The sequence below is a fragment of the Eumetopias jubatus genome, unplaced genomic scaffold, assembly GCF_037043125.1.
Source record: "Eumetopias jubatus isolate StellerSeaLion01/CBP00866 unplaced genomic scaffold, mEumJub1_p1.0 scaffold_2, whole genome shotgun sequence".
NCBI classification, from domain to species: domain Eukaryota; kingdom Metazoa; phylum Chordata; class Mammalia; order Carnivora; family Otariidae; genus Eumetopias; species Eumetopias jubatus.
Window position 1 is genome coordinate 139,782,358 of NW_028274808.1, and position 21,547 is coordinate 139,803,904.

Below are 21,547 nucleotides of genomic sequence, written 5' to 3' on the forward strand. Positions count from 1 at the left end.
CACTTTAGTCCTAACTCCAGTGAGAAAGCTATTTTATAGACCAAATTCCACCTGTGGTAGAGGCTCAGTTTTGTAGATTTACTATTCAACACCATATGAGGATTAATGGCCCCTGCCTGACATGAGCTGGTAGTAATAAAAATCTATGATCCAAAATACACTTCACCCTGCTTATGAGTTTTTGCTTAATTTTTCTTTCCCTTTACACTCAGGCATGAGCTCCTGTGTGGCTGTGAGTGCTTGCACACATGGACACCCCTCAGAACTGTCCCGAGAACCAGGATCTCGAAGCCTTCCTACCAGGCCATCCCCGCAAAGACAGTAGCATAAGGGTTTGGCAGCTTGGAAGGAGGAGGGTCAGAGCCTTAGGAACTGCCTTCCTTTTCTGTAAAATGATTCTCTGGGGGTGTAAGCATCCCTGGTGGCAGTTAAGTTTCCCTTCTTCCTCTCCTACAAACACCTACTTCCAAGACCTATCTTTTCTCCAGATCCTTAGCAGAAAAGGAAAAAGTAAAGACATATGGAAGAACAGTCCTTGTGTGGAGGCAGAGGAAGGGCATCTACCCTTCTGGCAAACACTAACCAGATGCACATGGGATGCAGCCAAAAGCCCTTTAACACTCCAGTGGAATGAGAGACATCAGAGATCCCTCCCCTCTCATTTCTGAGGAAGTCACTTCCTCCCCCCACTTGCCAAGACATCTCTGGAAAGGCCTTCTACTACTGTTGCCCATTTCTGGCTATCTCACAAATGGTGCCAGGATCTACACCAGTCTTTTTGCTTTATATTGCTCCAGAAAGTTCTGTGAAAAAAATCTAGCATACAATTCAAGTCCTTCTCTGTCTAATTTCTCCCACGAAATTACTACATAAGAGAGTTAAACAGATAGCTGCGACCTCAATCCCACCTTTCTCTCTTCTCTGACTCATCTCCATAGTTCCCTCTAGAATAAACCTTTTTTGGAAACCTCATAACGGGGTATCCTGTCTCCTAGCAGATGTTAAATCACTGGAGCACAGAGATTGTGCCTTCTGGATTTGAGTAATCCCTGAAGGGCCCAGCACAGTGGTTTGTACCCATGTTTTACTGAACGATAGTAGTCATGTTTATGCTTTTAAAATCAAATGCATCTGACTCAACCAAATCATAGGCTAACAACAACCAAAAAATCCTTTTAAATGAGCCCAAATGCCAAGGATGTTCTGAAGTAAGGGACCTACTTTTGTTCTTTCTCAATGCCATTTTTACCAACTAAAAATTTTAAAGATTCCTGCAGTATCAAATGTGTGCTTAATAAGTACTTCATGCTTAGTAAGTACTACTGTTTTCCTCTTTTATTTTTCTGCTCATTCCTTTCTTCAAATACAAGCTATTTGCCTCTCTATTAAGTAAAACCCACAGATTAGGGTTGGCATTCAATTACCGGGACTAAACTTCAAGACTCTGCTCTTTGGGTAATAATCCACCCCGGACTGGGCAGACCCATCCCGTGTGCTGCAGCGAATCTTGGACGTCCTGTTCTGATCCCCTCGGCGGATCACCTTGATGTTCAGGAGGGCTACAGCATCTGGCCCCGAGGGTTCCCGGACTTGGTATGCAGCTTCTTCAAACTCAATGGTAGGGGCTAAGGAAACAGGATTAGAAAAACAAGAGCAGGTTAGGAAAGCACAAAGGATTCCACTCCCCTGAAAACACCTTATAAAGACAAGAGGGAGTTTTCCACATTAGTAAGCAATACAAAGGTAAAATGGCTTGCAGTCATAAAAATCAATCAGTTTTTAACCCTTCAGCAAAGCTTTGGAAAAGGCACTTATTTATGATTCTACAGGAGTTGTTTCTCACAGATTTCTTATTAAAAACAATAGTGGGGGAAATATTTTTAAGCACTTTGAAATGCATGATGTCCACGTTTCCATCTGGGCATTACAGCTCACAAAATGTTTTTAAATTCACATACTTTATCAAGGGACTGAGACAGAGTAAGCCCTTGATAAATACTTATCGACCAATTGCATGAATCAACTTTTTCATTTATGAGATATGAATTTCTCAGCTTTATAATTTATCTCATTTATACACTACCTAAACTTTCCCAGTCCATCTCCCATCTCTGATCTTCTGGGTCCTTCTTTCCACAGCCCTCACATCTCCCATCCTTAAATTTTCCTAACTTCTCACAGGTTATTTAGTTAAAAATGAGTAGTTTTCATGAAGAACACAAGACTTCCTAACACAATCTGGTTTGAGGTACTATTCTCATTGCTATGAAGTGATTAATATGTTGGTTTTTACAAAAATTTCAAATTGTGCCTTCTTTTCCATTATATTCTCACGGGGAAGGGTGAGGTGGTTGTGGTGGATAGGGTGAGATAAAAAATCAGAAAATTGAGAGCAATTACAAATTTTATACCATTTCTAATATACTATAATATTTTGCAGAAATTTCTAGAGTCTCTGTTCATTTCCCTCTTTCCCTCTCAGAAAATCAACTCTTCCTAATTGTAGAAGATAAGCTTCCTTGGAGACTTCATAGTTTTTAATGAATGCTCTTTGGAAGTTAGGAGAGTCACTTATTACCTGTCTGAGCTTCAATCATTGGGTTTCTGTGTGACCAGGAGAGCTTCACTTCAGGATCTGAACCTGAGTCCTTGGGTAAAGGACTAATTCAGCTTCAGGGATAGCTTTTCTTATTTTAACCAATGTCCCAGTTAGTCCCCCATTTTATATCAGAAACTCTGAGAGTCTCACTAACTCTCATGTAGATTCTAGAATCTGATAAAATAAGGATTACAACTAGTTTTGCTGCTTACAGCTTATAACTAAGAGCATAAATTATATAAATTTGCTGAGGCTCAATTTCTTCACCTATAATATAGGGATTATAACACCTACCTCAAGGGATTACCATCAGGATTAAATGAAATAAGATAATATAATATGCTGGGGCACCTGGATGGCTCAGTCGTTAAGCATCTGCCTTCGACTCAGGTCATGATCCCAGGGTCCTGGGATCAAGCCCCACATCAGGCTCCCTGCTGAGTGGGAAGCCTGCTTCTCCCTCCCCCACTCCCCCTGCTTGTGTTCCCTCTCTCGCTGTGTCTCTTTCTTCAAATGAATAAATAAAATCTTTAAAAAAAAAAAGGTAATATAATATGCTTAGTATAGTTCTTGGTCTACAGTAACATAAAAACAGCTATTTCCAGTCTGGCTCCTGAACTGCAGAGACTTATATAGGTTTTATTCTCTGTCCACCTTAGCATCTCTGTCCTAGCTTGTAACCATACTCATTCCTTATCTCTTGGCAATGTGGTAGGGAATAATGAGATTAAGCATACCTATAAACTTATTGGAACTCTGTAGAGGATGATCACTTGCTGCCAACAGTTTATATAAATACTCTGAGATTGTTATCAGTAGGCACTTTTATAGCACTTTCATTTTAAAAAACACCTATAATTACATTGTTAGTAAAACATCAGTTCATGTTCTATCAACCAAAGAGTAACTAAAGACAATATCTTCTGTTACCATCTTCATCATTGGATATGGTGATGGTGGCCATGTTATTCTTTCCAATTCTGGCTCCACTCCAGTGGTTTCCAAGAGGATGGCTGAGGTAGACCCTGAATTGTTCCTCAGGCTCAAACATGGAGTCATCATGGATAGAGACAGTACAGTTCTTCATCTAGAGCCGATGTCATAAGATAGATTAAAATTTGCACTGAAAAATCAGTAATTTTCTTGCTTTTCCTAAAAAATGATTTTTCTTCTTTGCAGCATCAAAGAGTCAACATAAATTCAAAAGGATCCAAACCATTTCATTTGTAAAACAGAATGTTTAAATCTAACAGTTCATGCCTGACAGGGACATAGCTATCTGTGGAGCCTTGTATTAGAACGTTCCAAACCACTCTGAATGATTGGTCGTGGGTTATGAAAAACAAGATCATAAAACAACCCACTCCAACGCACCTGTAGGAAATTTGTGCACTTTCCCTGATCAGACCAATGCATAGGTACACATTATGAAAGATAAATTTCTGATGCTGGGGGTTAACATATGGATTAGGCTTCCTGGAGAGAGCTAAACAATGGTCCATTCCCTTGGTAAAAACTGAAGAGTTTTAGAAGGAACTCAGAAAGGCTTCTTGTTAGGTTGAAGATACCTTTCAGTGCTGCAGAACTCTCAAATATGCTGCTAAATGGTGTCTCATCTGAACACTGCTGAGTTCCGAAAGTCTGTGAATGCAATCTAAATCCCTGTTTAACAGAAAGAAATCAAGTGCTTCCCACACAGATTATTCTCTACTGAGGACTGTATTCTTAAGAAAACATAAAATAAGGCCAAAACATTTTAGATGACACAGTAACCTCAACAGTAGAGTCATGTGATGTGAAGTGGGATGATCTTTAGCTAAACCATTTTAAGTCCACTCTACTACTGTATTGCAAAGGATCTGTGGGTATAGAGAAGTTCCACTCTCATACTTCTGAAGTCATACTAAATGGAAGGAGACTATCCTGTGAAAGTTTATAGGTAGCTTGCTAACCAGGTTTTAAGGCCCTGAGGACGTCCCTTTTTTTTCTTGATAGAAAACATGAATTTAGTAGTGACTCTTCAGGATATCTTTTGAAAAAGGACATTCTAGTGAATCACAAGTTTCAAAGACAAACTGCTTAGCAAGCCAGAGAAAATGAAGATTCCAAAATGTGCTTATGAAGAATGATAGGTTGTCATGTGGGTAACATATAGATGATTAGACTGTATTTTCTTTGTAATTTTATTAAATTATAAACCGTCTCTTGGATAAGCAGAGAGTCCTCTTTTGAACTTAAAACAAATACAGACATGTAGACTCAAAGCTGAAGATTGTATCTGGAGTATCTGTGTATGTTTTTAAACACATGTTTCAACCTGCCACCAGTAAAATTCCCATAAAATATATAACTAAGACAGGGCTTCTGTGAGTCATGAATGTATAAAAGACCAAGAGTTTCAAAGAAGGAAGCTATCACTTTTTTTTGGTAGTAAAGATGAACAGAGGAAGAATCTGCTGTGACTTACCCATTAGAAGATGGGTAAGATCTTCTAATGCTAAACTTTAAGACGACTAATCACAGGGCGAACACCTGGTATGTTGACTATACCAGAATTGAAAACTCTGTTCAACTAAGAACACTATGATCAAAGGTAATAGATAAGTGACAGAAGGCAAAAATTCTTTTACAATATCTAAAATGTCTACAACTGGCAAGGAATTAATATTCAGAATATACAAGAAAGACTGCAAATCAGTAAGAAAAAGACAGCAATACAATAATAAGGAACAAAGGATAAAAATAATTTACATAAGAGGAAACCCAATAAACTAACAAGCATACATACTGGTAGTAATTGGAAAAATGCACATTAAAATGAGATATAACTTTATACATAGATTAGCAAAAATCCAAAAGATGAGTAACGCTAAGTGTTGGAGAGGATATAGGATTATAACAACCTTCATGGAACTGCTAGTGACTTTCTGGAAAGTGTTCTGACACTATTTTTTCAAATTAAGCACATCTGTGGCCTTTGGTCCAGCAGTTTGGCTGCCGAGTGTATATCCAAAGAAATTCCCACTCAGGTCTGTAAGTGGACATGTACGAGGATGTGCACTGCAGCATTATTTGGGGGGGCAGAGTGTTAGGAGGTGACTGGGCGCTAATCGCTGAGGTTCCTCACTGTCTACTGCTAAGAGTGGATGGTTATAATGTACTAATTACCCATCATGAAATATTATGCACTATCTCAGCAACAGATTCGATGTACACATAAATGATGTTTACTGAGTAAACAGAGTAAAAGTTTGAAAAAGATGTAACACAGTAGTTTTATAAATTAAAATTTGCATACAAAACAACAAGCATTTTAAAAGAAGAAATACAAATTAAGGCATATTCATTAAATACAACAGATTGATGAGTTCTGAGATGGGGAATGAAATGTGGCTGGGGAATAGGCATAAAATAAAACAAAGTAAGAGAAGGGACTTGAAATGACTAAGGGGACTGTGTGTTTTGACTCAAGAGGGTACAAGCGACTCAGTTATCTGACACTGAAATCCAAAAATGGGGAAATGTGGTTCTCATTCAGTATACATATACTTCTGACATACGCTGAGGTTGCAGGCTTTGATTCCAATGTAGCCATACTTACCAGCTGGAGTTTCTCAGGAGTTCCTGTGCCCGTACGCATCACTTTTCATGTAATTGCTAAGCAGAGAACACTCTCCTGGCTTGAATCCGCTCAGCGTCTGCCTATTTGGGCCTATCCTATTGGTTCTATACTAGAATCTATGCTGCCCGGAGACGGGGTCCTCCTCTAGGTAATATTGGTGGAGAGTGTTCATCTCTAATGTAGTTGCAAATTAAGAGGAGCCTCATTCATTTGATTCTGCTGAATTCCAGAAATGTTACATGTCATCTAAATTCCCAGCTCAACCAATGATACATGGATTTAGTTGTAAGTAGGAGACCAAGAAGACAGCCACAGGGGACAGATGATAGTATTATAAATAGTATCAATCAGGAGAAGAATTCCTAGGATGTGCGGAATTTGTCTAAACAACTTCATTATAGATAGTAAAGGCATCAAGGAAAAAGAGAATCTGATCTTTCAGTCATCATGAATCCACTTACTTTCTCCCCTTTCAGAAACGTGATCCGTGAAGAGTCCGCATTTCTTCTCTCCTCAAAGTCCTCCATGACCTGAGCTGAATGGCCCTGGGTATAGCACCTCACTGATGACTCATAGCTCAGGTCTCCACTCCGAATGATGGGCACCTGCAGGACACCCTCTTTCTCCTTCACTAGGAGCAAATCCTTGGCAAACTGCATGCTGGGCACTGGGGGAGCAGAAGGAAAGATGGAGGCATTGTTAGTGGGAGGCAGAGGGGAGGTGGTCGCAGCCCTCAATAGCCACTTGGCAGGACAGGTCTACTAAGGGCCATCATCACAGGCTGGCAAGTCAGAGACGGTAAGCAGATTTCAAGGCATGGTTGCTCTCAAGACAAGGGAACTGCTTCCATTGTTGAGCGTGCTTCTAATGAAACAGAATAAATCAATTTTGCACCTGTGTCTCCCAGCTTCAGGGTGTAGTCCCCATCTCAAATGCAGATAAGTAATGCAAACAAAGAAATGGGCCAGGTATAAGGAAAATTTTGATTGAGACTTGAATACGCAAAAAAAATTCACTTTCCTTCTAAGGCTACAAAAAGGAAAAGAGCAGTGTAAGCCTGACAATAAACGGCCACTCACATTGGTCCTGGGGCCAGGGAGACAGTAGGGAAAAGTGGGGATACCGGTGAAGAAGAAAGCTCAGGCCTTTTTAAAGAGGGTCACCCCTCAGCTCCAGGGTTTTGTTGGCAGGTCATCCTATTTTCAGATGAAGCCAGAAATCTGGATTTTTATGTCGTATCTGCTAAATTTTTAAAAAGCAACCAGTTAAAACAGGGAAAAGAAGTTCCATAGAGGCCAAACTATTTGGGCCAAACAAAAGACATCTGCATGCTGAATTTGGCCAGTGGGGCACCCAGTCTGTGATTACTGCTATAAAATCACTTTTTATTTATTTATTTATTTGACAGAGAGAGAGAGAGATAGCGAGAGCAGGAACACAAGCAGGGGGAGTGGGAGAGGGAGAGGGAGAAGCAGGCTTCCCGTTGAGCAGGGAGCCCAATGCGGGGCTCGATCCCAGGACGCTGGGATCATGACCTGAGCCGAAGGCAGACACCTAACAACTGAGCCACCCAGGCGCCCCCTCTTTTTTTTAAATATTTATTTATTGGAGAAAGAGAGAGAGAGAGAGAGAGCAGGCAGTAGGGAGGGGGAGAGGAAGAGAGAGACTAAAGCAGACACCCTGCTGAGTGCAGAGCCTGACGTGGGGTTTGATCCCATGACCCCAAGATCAGGACCCAAGCCAAAACCAAGAGGCGGACACTCAACTGACTGTGCCATCCAAGCACCCCACTGGTTATTTATTTCTTAATAAGCAACACAAAGAGGTAGGCCCTCCAGTCACATGTCAAAGTCTCCTGTGGCAGAAACTGACTCTAAAGCTGTCGTCCCCATTTCCTTGCCATGTCTCATGTATGCCCTGACAAAGCTGAAAGGAAGGACCCAAAAGATAAGGACCCAAGCACTCTGCAAGTCAATATACAAGAAGCTCTGTTTGCCTCCAACCTGCCCGCTGCTCGGAACCGCGGGTATTAGCAAAAACAGAGCAAACTCGGTATCTAAGCTAAACCTAACAGTTACCACTTATTACCAAAGAAAAACCCAGCAGACACTTCTTAAAAGACCACCACACCTAGAGGATAATGAACAACTTTGGCATCAGAGCCCGAGCATTTATCCTTTAGGGTTTTGTCATCCAGTAAAACAGTCTGTACTGTTAAAAGGTGGGTGGCAATGACATGACCTAGCATAGAAGGACAGAGGGAAACTTGTTGGCAGGTAAAAACAACAAGCAAGGAAGCTTTTTTGCTCATGAAAAGATTATCTAAAGCTTTGGATTGATTTCTCTTGTTAGCCCAACAGGCATCAAGTCAGATGAGAGGTAAAAGTGAAAGTGGTAATGTTTGGGTTTTGTCATGTATTAATCAATCCCAAATTCTTCTTGAGCTGTAAAAAGACTCCTTTTTTTTTTCTCTTTAACAAGACAGTAAACCTCACTCCTTTCCCTATCTGGAAAAAGAGGGAGAGAGAAAGAGAAGTAAGGGAAGTGGGTGAACATGTCTCACGAGTGCCTGCCGTGCTGGGAATGGTCCCTGCCTCATGGGGCCCCTCGTCTGGTGGGAGAATGAGGCAAGAGACAATGGAAAGACAATATTCAGTAACAGATTTGTGCATGGGGGTTTATGGCATACAAAGGAAAGGCCCAGCCCAAGTCAGGCAGGGTGTGAAGGGCTCCACACGTCATTTCATGTCCTCCTCTCAATACCCCAACTACAATCCCCTCAGGAAGTAGGAGCACTGTTCTCAGTTCTGCCTGACTGTAGAGCTCCTCTCCTTCCACACCAATGGGGTGCGTGCCAGGAAATAGGGATCACTCGAGGGGGTGCACAGGCTTGCACTAGCTATCTCACACTATCAGCACTCTCAGCGCCTTCATCACATACAGCCCAGTTTGTAGTTATCTCCTTGTGTTAGTCCTGTGTCCTGAAACAGACTGTGGGACTCTGCTCTCCATTCCATTGTAACCTGCACAGTGCTGGGCACCAGACTTAGGCATGGAAAATGCTCATGGAATGCTGTTATCCACTAATCTTCTCAGTAACTGACAAAGTAAGTGCAAATGCCACCCCCTGAAATTTGAGTGCCTCTTTATGGGCAATGGTTGGGTTGGAGATTTAGGAGAAATCCTGCCTCTGGTTCTCTCGAGTTAGAGCAGGCAGGATGCAGTGAAAACCCAGGGGTGTGATGAGATCGTGGATACAAGGCCTTTCCTGTCTTGCTCAGCATTCCTCAGGTCCATACCAAAGTCTAACTCCAGGTACCAGAGCAGAAGAGGAAAATGCAAATAGGAAAATGTTCTGAGATGAGTTACTTAGGTGATTTAAGGGCCCGCGATCACACTGTGGAATGAAAGACCTAAGGTCACTTTGGAAGGCTGAAGGTTGACTTTACAAGGACACTGAGTGACATCAAGCATCTAAAACTGCAAGGTGAAGAGTCAGCACAGTAGAGTATAAAACCAGAAGACTGGACGTGGACAGAACAGACCTAGCTTTTAAGTCTGGTCCCACCGCCTCCTCTCCAGCCGATCTTGGGCAAATTATCCAACCTGTTTCACTAGTTGAAGAGCTTGTAAAGATTAGAGAGAAGGTAGGATCTTTCCACCTTACAATGTGCACATGGAAGAAACTCAACAAGAGTTAGCGATTACTAAGAAGAAGGCTAACCAATAGACACAAGTGTTGAATACTGCAATGGGTTACTGAAATAGGTTTGGGGATTTCTTTCTCTGGGATAAATTCTTGACTGAATATGGTTTGTTGTAGACTTCCTTAAAGATGAGAAATATTTTAATGTGCTCATGTTCTAAGTTTGCAACCCTAATGTTCATCAATAAAATATGGAGAAAAATCCAAGTGGAATCTTTTCTGTTCATCTGAGGCAATGAGTTTTGTGTACATGACTGGAGTCCCACTGGCAAGTGTGATAAATTACTGATGTATCAGGAAGAAAAGAAATTAACATGTATTAAAATCTACTATGTGCCAGGAACCATGCTAGCTATTTTCACATACTTTATCTAATTTGATCCTTACAATAACCTTGTAAGGTAGGTATTTTCATTATCTGTAGATTAACAAAATGAAGCTCAGTAACCTTATGTTGCTAGTCTAAGGCCAGAAAGTAAGGAAATGGTGGGGCTGGGATTTTATTTTAGGACTTCTGATTTTGCATTCCCTTTCCACTCCATCAGAAGGATGCTTTCATGCAAAAGAATTAGAAGCCTTTTCAAAAATGAAGGAAATAACTGAATTTCTTTCCTTCTTCTTTTCAGTGAATAAGGAAAAAAAAAACAAACATATCCCACAGATTCTACTGCTGCACCAAATAGGACTATTTAGTGTAGTGCAAAGGGTATGGACAGGCCAAAGTCTTAGAATGCGTGCTGGTCCCTCTCTGTATGAGACTTGGGGTGTTCACTCCTCTGATTCTAGTCTCCTTATCTACAGAATAGAAACAAGTATAAAACCATGAAATTATGAGATAATGTCTAGTACATCACTCTGTAAACTCTGAGGTAACATATGAAATGATATAAAATAGTATAATTATTATAATCTTGTTCACAGTTAAAAAGTTACCATTTTATGAATCACAGACCTAAGTGTAAAAAACTTAAAACTAAAACTTCCAGAAGAAAACACAGGAAAAAATCTTTAGAACCTTGGGTCAGGGAAAGATTTCTCAGATACAACATTAAAAGCACAATCCATAATAGAATTACTGAAAAATGGAACTATTTCAAAATGAAAGACTACTGCCCTTTGAAAGACATCATTAAGAACAAAAAACAAGTAATGGATTGGGAGAAAATATTTCCAAACACAAATATTTGTCCAAATTTTATAAAAACAACCCAATTAAAAAAATGCGGGAAATATTTGAATAATACTTTGCCAAAGAAGATATATATAGATGGCAAGTAAGCACCTGAAAAGATCTCAGTGTCATTAATCATTAGAGAAGTGACTTTCAAACCATGAGACATCACTATACATCACTAGGATGACTAAAAAAAAGCCCACAGAAAGCTGACAACACCAAATGTTGGTGAGGCTGATGAGCAGACAGAATTCTCGTACACCGTTGGTAGGAACACAAAATAGCTACAACCACTTTGGAAAACAGGCTGGCAGTTTCTTGTCACGTTGAACAAACACCATAAAATCCAGCCACCCCACTCCAAAGTATTTACCCCAGAGAAATAAAAACCTATATTCATACAAAAAGCAATATGCAAATATTTATAGTCACTCCAGTCATAACTGCCAACTCCTGAAAACAACTGAAATGTCATTGGACAGGTGAATGGATGAACAAACTGTAGCTCATCTATATAATGGGAAACCACTCTGCAGCGAAGGAAATGAACTACGTGTATATGTAACAACACAGATGGTTCTCCAGTGCAATCTTCTAATGAAAGAAGCTGGACACAAGTTGCTATATTACATGATGCCAATTATATGAAATTCTGGAAATGGCAAAACTGTTTGGGCAAAAAACCAGCAGTGCTTGCCGGGGCTGGAGATGGAGAAGAGGCTGACTACAAAGGGGCACACGAGAATTCTGTAGGGCATTGAAACTGTTCCACATTTAGATTGCTGGGGTGGGCACACCACTACGTGCATCTGTCAAAACTCACAGAATTGTCCACTAAAGAGGGTGAATTTTAATTTATGTAAGTTAGATCTGAATAAACCTGGGTCTAAAATAAGATATCATTTTGGACATTTGCATTATACATGTATTATGTAATCATATGCATATATGTGCATTATATGTATGCATAAGCATTATATATATTTCTCTTGAAGGATACACACAACAACAGCAACAACAAACTGGTTAAAATGGTTGGTCTCTAGGAGAACAACCAGAGGGTTGGGAGACAGGGGTAGAAGGTTAGACTTCATTTTCATAGTATACCTTTTTTTGGGTCATTTTTAAAACTATATAAATAAATAAATAATTTGAAAATAAATGAAAGCGTTAAGGATCACCCTGCTGGGATGCCTGTTCCTTTTCTGGTGACTTTTCAGTCACTGAAAGAATTTAATTATGGGCTCTATCGTCAACCACTGGGGATGTTAATGAGGGTCCTTCTGCTTTAGGTAAAAGGTTTGACCTGATCTTCTTACCCAACTCTAGAATCTGACAATTCTAAATTTCATCAACTCTTCCCAAGAAGCAATCATCCTTTTCTGGCCATCTTCCCGTTAGATTTCAGTGGTGACTGATATTCTGTTCATATACTTGTTGTCTGTTCTTTCCTGTACGCCATCTACCAGACTGCCAGTGTCAATTTCCTCAAACAAAGATCACACCACTCCTCTGCTTAGAAGCATCTGCTGCTCCTCTCTGCTTACAAGTCCCTTAGGTTGCAATTTAAGACCTTTCAGAACTGGAAATGAAATGGAGTCCCAACCTGTCTTTCCATTTCCTTCTATTCCCCTTCTTCCAGGCTTAAAGCAAAAGTAAGCATCTCACTGTTTTCCAAATATGTTTCTTTTGAAATTATATATATACTATATCTCTCCATTTGACAAAACTGTATTTTACTATCCATTAGATGAACTCATATCATACCCTAAAACCCTGTTTAAATATCACATCCTTTGTGAAATATATGATTCTTCCACATATAGCTGCTCTTCAGTCCCCTCTGCTTCCCTAGCACTGGATTTATAGCACTATTAGGTCATTTATCATAATATATTCTAATTTTTCTGTTTAAGGGTCTGATCCCCTCACTAGACAGTGAGCTTCTTGAGGACAGGGCCCTAGGCTTATATATCTTTTTGTGCCTAACATAGTACCAGAAACATGAATGCTTATTTCTCCCCCATATTTCTATGTGAAAGTAGGTACATAACATGTGCGCGCGCACACATACACACACACATTTCTTGAATGAAAATGTGAATGAGTTTCAGTGTCATATACTTGGAAGGCAAGGAAGAAATAGAAATATAGTCTGAGCCACAAGCAGGCAGGTCCAATATCTTACCATCCTGGAAGGTGTCATTAATTGCAATGACAGCCTGGAAGGGTTTGGTCAATTCGGCCCCTTGCGCTGAGCTGAGAAAAACCACAAATGTCTCCAGCCCTTCAATTACTGGATACTGAGTGTCATCTAAGATAGTCAAGGTGCAATACTAGAAGAAAAATCATGATGTTAATTAGACTTATTGCGGTGATCATTTTGCAATATACATACAGACACTGAATCATTATGTTGTACACCTGAAACTAATATGTTATATGTCAATTATGTCTCAATTTAAACAAACAATATTAAGTATAAGAAGAAGAAAAATCAAAGTAAACCTATGGAATGTCCAACACACAACACCCATCTGCCTTCAGGAGGGCAGGACAGAGGTGAAACTTGTTTTTTCCGGTGGTCATACAGTAAGTTTTTTTATCCATAAAATGACAATCTATTACAAACCCTTAGGTGTTTTGTCTCTAGATATTTACATCAACAGGCTGTAGTTCCTATCCTAAATCTGTGGTGATGGATGTTAGATGCTGACAATATCCTTTGGAGAGTCTGTAGAAGATCTCGCTGGGTTTATTCTCTTGTTCGCATGTTTGTGTTTGTGAAGAAAGGGAAGACAATAATAAGGCAAGGGTGGTTTAGAGTCCTCCGTAGAGTTTGGAGAGTGGAACAGAGACAACATTAACAGGCCCATCTGGCCTTTGGCTGCTCTGTGCTCACCTGCTCAGTGACACCTGGCCCAAACTCCACCTTCCTAGAGCTGGGGACATAGTCAACTCCTGGAGTGGCGGAAGCTGGGTCTGAGGGCCGTGTTGCACACCAGACAGATGTGAAGGTAGAAAGGTCAGTCCCATGACGGATAACTGGAATCTTCACTGTACCTAAATGGAGATCCATAGAGATGTCAATGGTCAGTCTTGGGCCAGAAGTCAGTGGGTTTTCAGAACAATGTTCTCCCTCACAGCAACAGCAGCTTTACCCTGTGAACTTGTCTAATCCAACTTCAGTGATGCTCCTGTGTTCCCTCTGAGGAAGGCTGTGAGGTGTCACCACCCCTGTTTTTACCGACACTAAGATCAAGAGCAGACCTAGAGGAGGGTTTCATGGAGGTAGTACCGGAGAGACAGCCCTTAGGGGAAAGTGGTTTTGTGGTTTCATGAAAGACACCCTTCACAGGAGAAAAACAAAGTGGAGAGGGCCCATTGAAAAACATCTCAAGCCTATTCTGAGAGAAGAAACTCAGAGACTAGGGCCTCAGGGATGAGCTAGAAAATAATCAATTAAGAAAGAACCAGCTAGGGGACTCTATGGGGCCTGAAGCTGAATGTTTCTAATTAAATGTTCCTAACTGGGTTGATTTCCCTATTTTATCTGAGTGGTGCACACATCATTACCTAAACCATATGTGCTATTGCTTATCTTAGGAATGAAGCTCATCTTCTGGTCCACTGTAACATCACACTTTGTAGTGTCCTAATGATACACATGTAGATTTTTAGCGATTTTCACAACCAAGGTCAGAGAAAAGCTACATGAAAATCCCGCTGCTCATATTTTTTTAGTCAATAAGCTGCGAGCTGACAAGTAGTCATGGCTGCGCATTTGGTATAGAGGAGAGGAAACATGGTATAGGAAAGGTCTAGGTTCTAATCCCAGCTCTGCCATATTAGCTACTGATCTTTGATGCTTTATTTCACCTTTCTGGGCCTCCATTTGCTCTTCTATCTAATGTTCTCTTTTCTACAGAAGATTAAATGAGAATACACGGAATGCAGATGGCATGGTGCCTGGCATTCAGTAAGTGCTCAAAAATATGAGTTCCCATGATCCCTCAGAGTATCACCTTCAAAGAGGTGAATGGCCTTGACCATGTGGCTCTGATCAGTGGGTGCTCAGCACAGCTGCTGCTCCTTCTGGCAGTATGTCTGCTAGCACCATGCAGAAGACTTTGAGAACTTTGGAGGCCAAAAGAGGGAAGGAGCCTGGGTGGAAGAAATCTGCCCACTGACTGCTTTGGGGCATTATACGAATGAGAAAGTTTCATTGGTTAGGACACTGAAACTTTGGAATTTATTTGTTCTGGCAGCTAGCAGTATGCTAAATAACTTACCTCCATCCTCAACAGATCGCATTTCTTGCCTTCAGGGGCCAAAATGCTTAGCACCATGTCCTCCCTCCGGACCACAGAGATCAACCAATGAAGCTCTAAGCCAGATCCCTCCCTACCATCAGTAACCAGGGCAAGAAAAGTGGATGGAATTCCCTATTCTTCACTACCTTCCATTCTTGGTCTTAATGCCTATTATTATGTCTCCTACTGACAGTGAATGGTGTCACTGAGGAATGGCATTCTCAAATCTCTTAAGGACATTCTGAAAACTAAGAGGAAATTGTTCAAGAAAGGGATCAGGATATGGGTAATGGAATCCCAGAGATGCTCTCTATTACCTGCATCCTCGCTGACAGTGAAAGCCGTGTTGCCCAGGGACACAGTGGAGGCATCATTGGGACCACTAATGAGCACCTTGGCCGATGCCACCCTTCCGATGCGGGCATTGTCTGAAGCATCTGCCAGGACAATCTCAAACTCTTCTTCCTCTTCATACTCACTGTCATCAATTAGCATGACATCACAGGTGGACATGGTGACACCAGGCCCGAATATCACACGACTGTCAGGAGACATCCCTCTAGATTTAAAATCAGAGCCTGATTCTAGAGCGTAGAGGCTACTTCCCATAGCTGACTTAGGGACTGTGTAGCAAATTGCAGATACAATGCTGCTTGAATCCCCTGAAATACAAATGGTAAGAAAACGAAAGCATTTGAATGAGCACTTCTCAAATTTTAAAATCTCTGATAATTTGGTAAGCTTGGTTCCCTCTGACACATTCCATCACTACTTCTGTTCAAACTCAGACAGGAAACCTTCCTGCATTGCAGCTTCTTAAGCCTGTAGTATACACCACTTGAGGATTTAATATACCCCAGATATTTTCACCAAACAATTTAAAATGGATTTCCTATTCTGTAAATTTTGTGCTCTGTTAATTCACAGACTCATTGCTCACCATCTAAGACCACAGCAGGTAGAAAGATAAGAGACATATTTGGTACTTTAAGTAGCAAGGTAACTGTGTCCCGAAGGTAGTGCTCTGAGCACAGTTCACCGCCTTTCTGAATAAACTTCTGCACTTTAATTCCCAGGGAGAAATCAACTTGTTTGAAAAAAAGAAAAAGAAAACAAAATAAAACTTGCCTCTCTGTACAAATGACTTTACTTATTAGTGCTGCCACATCCCTTGGAAGACAGCCTGTTCTGGGCCTGGCTTGCTGGCCCAGAGCAATCAATGGAGCTTGCTTGTTTTCTAAGTCACCAAGGGTTTGCGCTATCTACAGTGTTTGTTACACGAATACCCAGTCAGCAGATTCAATAAAAAACCTGACATCATCTCTTACAGTCATGTTCAGACTTTGAATGAGGATTTAATTTCCGTGAGTTTTAAAGTTTCAATATTGCACAATCACAAACGCATACGATCTTTGTTTTGTTTTCAATCCCTCAAGCATTGCCCTTTATTTCTCACACATGGTTTATTTCTCATCTGAGGTCTATACGTGACACTCATGTAGGAAAATCTTTAAATATATTTCTGTCTTCCAAAACTAAGATGAGAAGCCAGTTCTTATAAACTTCCCTCCTTGACCAAGGCTACTAAATATTTTATAGATTGGGTGATTGATTAAGAATCCTAAATTCATGAATAATTTGCAAGGCCAAATATAACCAGTCTTCTAGTCCCATTAAAGAATAAATGGGAGTGCTAACAGCTTGAACTAAGCAGAGAAGCCTTCTGATAGTACTCACTACAGGTAGGATCATTATTAGGGTTGTTCTCGGAATTTAAATAAACTAATACATGTAAAGCACCTAACACACAGAAGTTAGTATGGTACATGAGCACTTGGCACACAGAATGGACTCGAAAAATGCTAGCTATTGTTATAGCTCCTTGTCACCGTTGGCACCAACAGACCTTTTCTTTCGATAGGTGCAAATAGAAAACCAGCGCTCTCGTTGACACGGTAGGTCTTCTTATCAAACTCTAATGTGGGCTCGTCCTCAGTGTCATTGATAATGACCTTCGCCTGGGTGAACTGCCCTAATAGGGCATATGCTGGCATGCTGAGCTCCACGGTGAAACTCTCAACGTTCTCAAACACATCATCATCATTGATGACAATGGTGCAGGACTTGGTGTCCTCTCGCTCATCAAACTGCACCTGTCACAAAGCAAACAACCAGGAGTTCTGCTGTGTCTCAGATTCCCCTGCTCACTCCCCCAGAGCATCATGGGAAAAAAGAGGACCCAAGTCTAGCAGGCAGAGCACTGAATGAAATAGCTGGTTCTTCCACCCCAACTTCCTGCTGTATCACCTGGAACACATGACTACCTCTTCCTATTCTTTATCTACACACTGGAGCTGATTTACCACATAGGGACATGGAGGGCAAAAACATCTCTTACTCTTTGGTGACTGTAGAAAAACATGTTGGTAACTATTTATATCTTATTCCACTAATTCATTTGGGATAGCAAGAGTCATTTGATTACTCAGGTCCCCTTCTATTTGTGGCAAGTTTATCTGGAAAGATTTTTGAAGTTGGAGTGTGAAATTCTGGCCTTAAGCTGGGTTAGTCTATGAATCTTTGCAAATGTCAGGTTCCTCATCAGCTAAATAACAATTTCACGTACTTATTTTGCATATTTACTGGAAGGACTATAAGACACAATGTGTAATGAAAGCACAAAATATATTTTAAAGCACTGAACAAATGTGAGATGTTATCCTTATTACCATTTCCATATTGCTTATACAATCAAAATTGACATAGAATCTCAGTGTACTGAATAATGGAGTTTGAAGCCACAGAAAGTTATATTATGAACAAGCCAGACTGAATTTTAACTTTATATTTAACTAAATCCTTTGCCATTAAGATGGGCTAGATCTATAATGTAAATGAATTTAGCCTGGTACGAAACAGAGAAATTATTTTATATTCACACAAGTGTGAACATTACAAGGATTTATTCTGGTTTTACTGTGTCTTAAAAAAAAGATCAAGATAAAACCTTGAAAAGGAACCAGGGTTATGGATTTATCCAAAACTAAAAGGGTAGGAAATAGGCCTGGACTGCACTTTGTATAAACTGAGATAGCTAAAATGTGTAAAATAGTCATAAACCTCTAGGGACACACAAATCTGAAAAATTCCTAATTTTCATCAGCAGAAAATTACTATTCTATATCTAATCAACTGATCAAATTAAATTTTACTAAGTTCCACATTAGTGGAAACACTAATGTGTTTCCCAACACTCCCAGCTAAATGAAACACCCCTAGATATCTATTTAGTTCTAGAACCCACTGCCTTTTGCTTTTCCTTGACAAACCCAAGTACATGCTCTTTCTTATTATTTTGCTAAAAGACTCCTTGGCTTATCTGCTCTTTTTTAATTCCTCGTTTAAATTTGACCTCAGTCCAGCTGAAATGCCTCAAAGATAAAGCCCACTCCTCTTTAGAGAGATTTATGCTGTCATAAGAATAGTGAAATTACTTTGCAAAAACATTGAAGAAATACCTAGTCAGTGCCAGGTATTGTGCTATTCGTAAAAGAGGACAAATATGGGGTATCTGGCCGTAAGGGAGTTTACTAAGTCCTCTTCCTTTCTTCTGTGTTTACTCTCCTCTCCGTCTGCTTCTTCCCCACCCAGCTGCTGGCTACCACCGCTGTGGTAGAGACCTGTGCAAGCATCTCCACCCCAGCTGCTCTCTGCATTCCCAGCTGACCAACACAGCTGTCCTCTCACGTCTCAGGCACCTCATGCTTAGCTTGTCCGAAGCACAGTCAAGACCACCCCCCCTCTCCAAACCTGCTCCTCTGACGGTGTCCCCTCCCGGCAAGGGGCATCACCATCCATCTCCCACTTCTGCCCACACTATCTAATCTGCTGTGAAATCGTATCAATTCTTACTCATCTGTTCAATCCACCCACTCGTCTCCACCTTCGCTTCATAACCGAAACTCACACTCCCATCATCTCTCACTCAGCCTGTTCCAAGAGCTTCCCGACCATCCCCCACACTCTCTCTTCCCTTCCTTCGGCTAGAGAAGGCAAGGGGAGAGAAAGGGCTTGGATCCTAAGGGCTCCGTGTAGAACACGATGCCTTGAAGACCTTTTTTGGTCATGAAGCAAAATGTAAAGACTGAGAAGCCAGACAACTTAAACTTTTGCAGTTAAAAACTTCCACAAAGAGTAGATGGACTGAGAAGAACTAAGCCCTGGGGGAAGGGAATGTGGGAAAATCACCTGAGGAAGGGTGCCAGTGGAAAGGGAGGTGGGATAAAAATTAGGGGGCAGGCGCCCCACTTGCCAACCACCTCATGGCAGCCGCGGCTGGCGCCTGCTGGCGGTCAGCAATCAGAGGCCCCCCTCCCACCTACCTGGCCAGCATACTCCACGTAGTCCTGCTGTCCGGGTTGGGAGCTGACCCTGGAGCTGGAGCTGGCGGTGCCTTGCTCGGTGCGACACAGGACAATGGCATACTGGTTCAGGTTCCCACTCCTCTGCACTGTGACGCTGACAGACCCTGCTTTCTCACTGACGTTGTAGCTAGAAGCACACAAAAAGGCCGTCTCTGAAATTATGCGCTGGGGCTGTGGAGAATCTACTTGTTGAATGCCTGTCTCTTCTGGTTGATTATGGTGCCAGGTAGCTCAGGGAAGAGGAAGTTTGGCTTCTTTAAGAAGCCAGGTTATAAACTGAGGAACTGTGTTCACCTGGGACAGTCACAGCACCAAGGGACCAAGGAGGCCCCATTTTCAGGGCGGTTTTGAAAGGCATTCAGAAGATGGGCAGCACATAAGAGCTATGTGCTTTGTATTTCAAAACACAGAGAAATGACAATCTCTCCCTAGTGTGGTAGAATGACTAGAACGGTGGGTTCTTAGGAAAGAAAGCTGCTTGGAAGGCAGTTAATGACTTAGCTCAGGTGGGAACTGACTGGACCAGATCTCCAGGAAGTGTGCAAAGGAGTCAGGGTGATGGCAGAGATAAGAAGGTAAGAATGGGGCCTACATAACAAAGGTGTTTAGACAAATGGAGCTTTGTGGACACTGGGGAGTGACAAGGGGCTATAGACTGAATGTGTCCCCCCAAATTCCTATGTCGAAATCCTACCCCCAATGTCCCGGTATTTGGGAGGTGACTAGGTAATGAGGGTGGAGCCCTCACGAATGGGATTGGTGCCCTTATACAAGAGGCCCCACAGAGCTCCCTGGCCTTTCCACCCTCTGAGGACACAGGGAAAAGATATCTGCCTCTGAAACAGGAAAAGGCTCCTCACTAGACACTGAATCTGTCAGCTCCTTGATCTAGGACTTCCCAGCCTCCAGGACTGTGAGGAATAAATTTCTATTATGTGTAAGCCAACTTGTCTATGGTATTCTGTTAGAATAGCTCAAACAGACTAAGACACAGGGTTAACTTAGCTTGCTGCTACGAATCTGTATTGCTTTGGCAAAGTAGGAGGCAAACTATCCATGCACTATTAATTTGTAAGTATCTAGGTTTTTCTTTTCTTTTAAAGATTTTATTTATTTATTTGACAGAGAGATAGAGATAGCAAGAGCAGGAACACAAGCAGGAGGAGTGGGAGAGGGAGAAGCGGGCTTCCCGCCGAGCAGGGAGCCCGATGGGGGTCTCGATCCCAGGACCCTGGGATCATGACCTGAGCTGAAGGCAGACGCTTAACGACTGAGCCACCCAGGTGCCCCAGTATCTAGGTTTAGAAAAGCCATGAGTGAGTGGGGCCTGAGCTGGGCCTTGTTTTTCATCACTGAGGATGAGTATTGGGCCAGGGCTTATGCCTTGTTGCTGTGAGGGTTGCCAGCAAAGTGCCTCTGACAGGTTAGTCTTCACTGCCAGCTCTGGGACACTTTGTACTATGCAGCCCATTAAACGTTGGAGGGTTGTCCAGAAAAAGTGACAGTTTTAGTCCATTTATTTAATTTTTAAGGAGATACAAACAAGAGGGAAATAACAGCAAAACATATATATACACATATATATAAAATCAGTGTATATATATATATATATATATATACACACACATATATATACTGATTATAATATTCCACTAAATTCTCTAAATGTGTATGACTAAGAGCGGAACAGCTCAGTTGTGGGGCGCATG

The 21,547-nt window shown here is 41.4% G+C and overlaps 1 protein-coding gene across 1 annotated transcript in view; it reads right to left on the bottom strand.

The window, feature by feature from the left end:
- The window catches only part of FRAS1 (Fraser extracellular matrix complex subunit 1), a 400,353-nt gene that overhangs the window by 33,989 nt on the left and 344,817 nt on the right, over positions 1-21,547 (bottom strand). Inside the window, exons 54-61 of the mRNA XM_028100674.2 lie at positions 19,797-19,965; positions 17,321-17,567; positions 15,732-16,076; positions 14,004-14,164; positions 13,290-13,437; positions 6,683-6,888; positions 3,530-3,686; positions 1,425-1,625 (exon numbers count right to left, since the gene is read on the bottom strand). Coding sequence (XP_027956475.2) covers positions 1,425-1,625; positions 3,530-3,686; positions 6,683-6,888; positions 13,290-13,437; positions 14,004-14,164; positions 15,732-16,076; positions 17,321-17,567; positions 19,797-19,965 — 1,634 coding nt within the window. The remainder of the gene's footprint in view (positions 1-1,424; positions 1,626-3,529; positions 3,687-6,682; positions 6,889-13,289; positions 13,438-14,003; positions 14,165-15,731; positions 16,077-17,320; positions 17,568-19,796; positions 19,966-21,547) is intronic.